Source organism: Dysidea avara, chromosome 15, assembly GCF_963678975.1.
Source record: "Dysidea avara chromosome 15, odDysAvar1.4, whole genome shotgun sequence".
NCBI lineage: Eukaryota > Metazoa > Porifera > Demospongiae > Dictyoceratida > Dysideidae > Dysidea > Dysidea avara.
In genome coordinates this window covers 1,047,869-1,053,137 of record NC_089286.1, presented here as the reverse complement: position 1 = coordinate 1,053,137, position 5,269 = coordinate 1,047,869, and the positions used below count along the sequence as shown (strand labels likewise).

Below are 5,269 nucleotides of genomic sequence, written 5' to 3'. Positions count from 1 at the left end.
TGATGGAACTACGGTGATGAAAGATTGCCTATTTTCAAGATGAAATTTAGTGTAGTGCTGTTCCCATCCTTGTAGAAACATCACGTCATTGTTTTCCACACTAGGGAGATCTTCTTCATGCTGAAACAAAGTTTCTTAGCCCTTGTGTGGAAATGGGCTATTAGATACAGGAACTGTATTACTAAACCTGTATTACTAAATCATGCTACCGTCGCTTTGTGCCAGATTATGCCAAGATAGCATTTCCATTACATGCTCTCACTAGGAAGAAAGCACAGTTTTTGTGGTCTGCTGATTGTGAAACTGCATCTGAAGTGTTGAAACAGAAGTTGGTGACATCACCATACTTGCATACCCTGATTTTGTAAGGATTTTACTCTAGAAACAGATGCCAGCAGGTTAGGCCTAGGAGCCATTTTGTCACAATATCAGGATGACAAGAAGTAGCTTATGCGAGTCGATCTGTGTCTGCATCTGAAGTAAACTATTCCATCACTGATTTGGAAACACTAGATGTTGTATGGGCAGTCACCCATTTCCGGTATTACCTATATGGACACAATGTCAATATTTTCACTGATCATGCAGCTGTTAAAGTCATCTTAGGTGCTCCAAATTTAACTGCGAAACATGCACGTTAATGGAGTAAACTTTATGGTAATGGAATAAAGAACATTAACATCATACATCGATCTGGGATGCCGATTGTCTTTCACAGCAGCCAGTAATGCCTGCTCCACCAACCGATGGACTTAATGAGGAAGTACAAGTTGCACTGATTTCATGTCAACCAGAAACCATAGACAATCTTCTGCATAATGAATCAGAAACTGGGGTTGGCAGCTGCGACAATACATTCTGCAATGAGCAGTTCAGGACCAGCAACTGCAACCAGTTATCTTGTACTTGAGAGATGGAGTGCTACCTGAAGATGCAAAGTCTGCTAAGAAACTTGTTGCTGAAGCTTCATTGTTTACCATTGTAAATGATGTTCTTTATTATGTAGGTCCTACTCAGACTGAGACGTCACGGGTGGTGGTACCACATCATTTACAGGTTAAGGTCATGCAAGAACACCATGATGGGCGGTTAGCAGGACATTTTTCAGGTCCAAATCTGTACAAAACTCTAGTGAGGAGGTGGTAGTGGCCCCGTATCTACACTGATGTCCTGGATTATGCTAATAATTGCCCTCAATGTACCATAGTACAAGGCACCGGAAGACGACAGAAGCCACCAGTACACCCCATTGTAACAAAATGTCCATTCCAGATAGTAGTAGACATTATGGAACTACCTACCACAACCGATATGTAATAGTGTTCCAAGACTTATTCATGAAATGGCCGATGGTTTTCCCGACACCTGACCAAAAGGCAGTGCATATAGCTCAGTTACTAGTTATGATGAAAGACATTTGTAGAATGCTAGGTATTGAGAAGTTAAACACTACGGCAAGCCATCCCCAATGTAATGGAGCTATTGAAATATTTAATCGAACAATAAAGATGATCATTCGGAAACATGCAGCAAAGTTTGGTTTACAGAGGGACCAATACCTTAGCAGAGTCTTATGGGCATATCATAATACACCCCACAGCTCAACTGGGGAGAAACCTTCCTTTTTGCTATATGGATTTGATTGTCGTACATCCACTGAAGCTGCCTTACTACCTACTAAACCACTCAAAGCTACCAAAGTTAGTGACTATGTGAACAAATGATGTTAACATTGTCATCAGCTAGAAGTTTAGCTAAGGAAGTGAACAGAGGCTCACAGAGGAGATACAAGGCCCAACATGACAGGTCAGCTAGGGATTTCGGTGTTCGAATACAGCAGATGAAATTTAATTCACGTCAACAAGTGTGGGTCATTCTCTCTTGGATTTGTCCCTGCCTCAATTATCTGTGCCAAAAACTCAAGTGGAAATTACAAGTGTGTTTTGAGCTAATATGGTAATGAAGTAGCTACAGTAAGGCATTCACTGCATGCCTAGATCTGTGACAGCGTTCAAACTCGTATGTCACAGATCACCCATGCTTGAGTGGTCTGCTTTTCCCAAGCCCTGTAGCTACCCGTATGAGTAATCTGGGGCTGTGTGTAGCTGTACATTAATTGATTTCAATAATAAATAACAATAACATGATCACTACCTTTTGATTTAAAATGTCTTAAACTAATGTCTTGACTCGGTCAACAATTGTAGCCAATTGCCCGTTGCAGAAAATTGTAATGTACATCTGTGAGTATTTCTTGTACATCAGGGGGGCATTCTACCTGAGTTGCAGTGAAATTGGGATGCTTTCGACGAATGCATTCCAGATTTATGTGGTAATACGCATTTCCCATTTTGAAACATTCTGTACCACTATGAGGATTGATGTATGACAGAGATTCCTTGTGTCCTAAACATATATCATGTGGAGGCGACAAAAGTCCCTTGTCACTATTTTTGTGGTGCTGACCTTTACACCCTGCACACACTTTAATCCTTCTATTCAGCATTTTAATAAGAAAAGGCTCTGAAATGGCATCAGATGCACTAGTTGACAATGAATTTAATTCAGTGTTATTAGTGGATGACTCCCTGAAATCGGCATATGGGTAGGGAGGGCAATAATAGTTGGTAAAATCTGTAAAAGGTGACATTCCTGCTGGTGGAGGTATATACTGTGTTGGATATGGTGATATGTATGGAGGCTGGTTCATTGGTAGAGACCAATCCCAATTAGATGCTGCAGTTTGTGGACTAAATGAACAACTTGCCTGGGGTGAAGGTGCTGAATACTGTGGGACTTGTGATGTGACCAAACTTGGCTGCTTTTGTCGTTGTTCATACGGAATAGTTTTTCTTCGGACAATAGACTTCTTAGCTGGTGCTTTGCCTCCCTTTCTTCCTGCTGTTTGTTGTGCCAAATTTGTCATTGATGATCTGGTAAAATTAGGTGTGATAGTTTTTCGCCCTTTAGGAGTCTTAGCGTATGTACCATAACTCTTAACAAAAGCTTCCAATGAATTATTATCGTCAGCAGCTGCTACACAATGTGAACAGATAAATCGTTGCATGAAGTTTGGGCAGTCTTCATCACATTCGAAACAGCCATCTTTAGTCGCAGTGACAAAGTGAGGCTTTTTCCTAGAGGTACTAGCAACCATACGATCTGAGGCTGCACAGCCAGGAGCTGGCACAACCTTGTTATTTTTTATAAGATCAACTGCTTTTACCCAAATTTGCCTCAAAACCAATGTAGGGATACCCGACTGCAAAGAAGCTGCGTCAACATCTATTGAAAGCTGACGATTTTCATTTACAGTAATGTCACCAGTTGATTCAATATTCTCTTCTCCTTCTGTCTCCTCAGTAATTTTATCATTGGCAGCAGTCTGTAAGCTTACAACACAAGCTCCTTGAAACTTTCTCTTAGCATTTTCCCGCTGCTCATCATTCAGTGCAGTAAACCAATCACTTGCAGCAATCGACAGATTCAGATATTCTCTTTTTAAGATGTACTGTCCAGATCCAACTATAGCTTTGCAAACTTCTTCCTGCTGCTCCACAGCAAAGATTTTCATCTTGTCATTAAAAACTGGCCAATCTGATTTCTTGAAATGAACAAATTGTTTAATGGAAGAGTTCATAGCTTCGCTGTCATTTGTACAATACTCTGATGGAGGATCACCTAAGCCAGCAGCAATTCGAATTGGACGTAGCATAGTAGACTTTATCTCTTCAACATGATATTTCTTGAACCATGAAAAAAAATCTATGCCCTCATCTGATATTTTGCATCTCATACTTTCAAATCCCTCCCACCTCTCTTTAAGCATACTTAGCTTGGAATCAAAATCACCTTCCAAACTACAATCGACAAGTCCTTCAAAAAAATGTAGGACCTTCCTTATTACCAAATATATCAGCTAACAATTCTCTTACTACATCAGATGGAAACCCCATATCGCTTGTTAGCTTTCGTTTAATGTCCTGTTTCATATGACGAAAGCACCTCAAATGGACTGCAAACTGTAGTTGCTGTTTAAAAGCCTTGACAAGTGCTTCTTCACCATCAGTGCCAAATGCTAACACCCCTACTAATTTTGGAGCAATGCCAAGCAAAGAGGAAGAAAAAAAATGATATGTGGTGTATGACTTTGACTGGTGAACAAACAACGGTCCAAGCATGACTGGAGATTGACCAGTACAAGGATTAGTCACCAAAAGATGACGGTAAGTTATGCAGGTAACACTAAAATCACCAAGTGAAAAGGTTGGATCAATAGATAACACACTAAATAGGCTGGGATCAGTCCCAAACCGTGATAAATCAGCTAGTTGATGATCACTTGCCAAAATACACATTGGTTCTGGACAAGCAGTGACTACTCTAACACATTTGTCTCCAGATTGACACAGCTTAATCTGTTCCATGACCATAAACAATGGATCTCGTAAACCCTTGTTACTGCAAATTGAAGAATTGGCACTGAACTTGCTACGAATATTAGAAATTTGCTGACGATTTCTGGGCAATTCATCAATACTAGTAGCTTCCATCATGCCCCCTTGTTTTTTGTAAACAGTACTCACAGCTTCTTTAGGAGAAGAGTTTTCTGCTCCCTTTTTCATCATTTCCATAGCACTTGGATGGGTTTGATAAATGTGACCAGATTTTACAGAACCGAACCAAATCGCACATCAGGCAAAATCAAACTAACACCACCAGTGGATAGCTACACTATCGTACTACAAGTTTTGACCCTCAGCACTACTCAAACTACACGAGGCTGGTTTTAATAGACGTCTTTTCTGGGTGGTGTGGAGTGCCCAAATGGCGGTTTCAGGCCTTGTGAAGGACATGGCTTGGCAAGAATCAGTGGTTTACTGGTGGACAGCCTTATAATGTTGGCCAGACGTGTTCTCTGTAGATTTTGCTACATATCAGCCACTAAGGAGCCAGCACAGCCCTGTAATCTCGTGTCTGGACTCCAATCGTGGTCTGCCTCCATTTTGAGGCCTACCTTTTGCCCTCCCTGCCACTCCCCAGCCTCCACCCCTTTGTGAGCACCCGTGATAGTACTTTGCTTGTCCAACTGCTCAGATTTTCTATCTTATTTGGCGGGAAACTGTACAAGCAGCTACAAGTACTGGAAATGGCTTGAAAGGTAACAGATTGATGCATCTTTTGTGTAAATTTCATACGCGTGCTTGCTATCCTTGGGGAGTTATGCTGGCTTCAATTCTTTAAAACTGTTTATCTCGAAACTTCTAAT

At 41.0% G+C, this 5,269-nt stretch overlaps 1 protein-coding gene across 1 annotated transcript; it reads left to right on the top strand.

The window, feature by feature from the left end:
- The first annotated feature begins 1,259 nt into the window (after positions 1-1,259).
- LOC136245965 (uncharacterized) lies at positions 1,260-1,724 on the top strand. The gene has a single exon (XM_066037416.1). The coding sequence runs from the start codon at positions 1,260-1,262 to the stop codon at positions 1,722-1,724; it is 465 nt and encodes a 154-aa protein (XP_065893488.1).
- The last annotated feature ends 3,545 nt before the right edge of the window (positions 1,725-5,269 follow it).

Excerpts from the sequence above, each read along its gene's own strand:
- LOC136245965 (XM_066037416.1), top strand. The coding sequence starts at position 1,260 with ATGTCCATTCCAGATAGTAGTAGACATTATGGAACTACCTACCACAAC.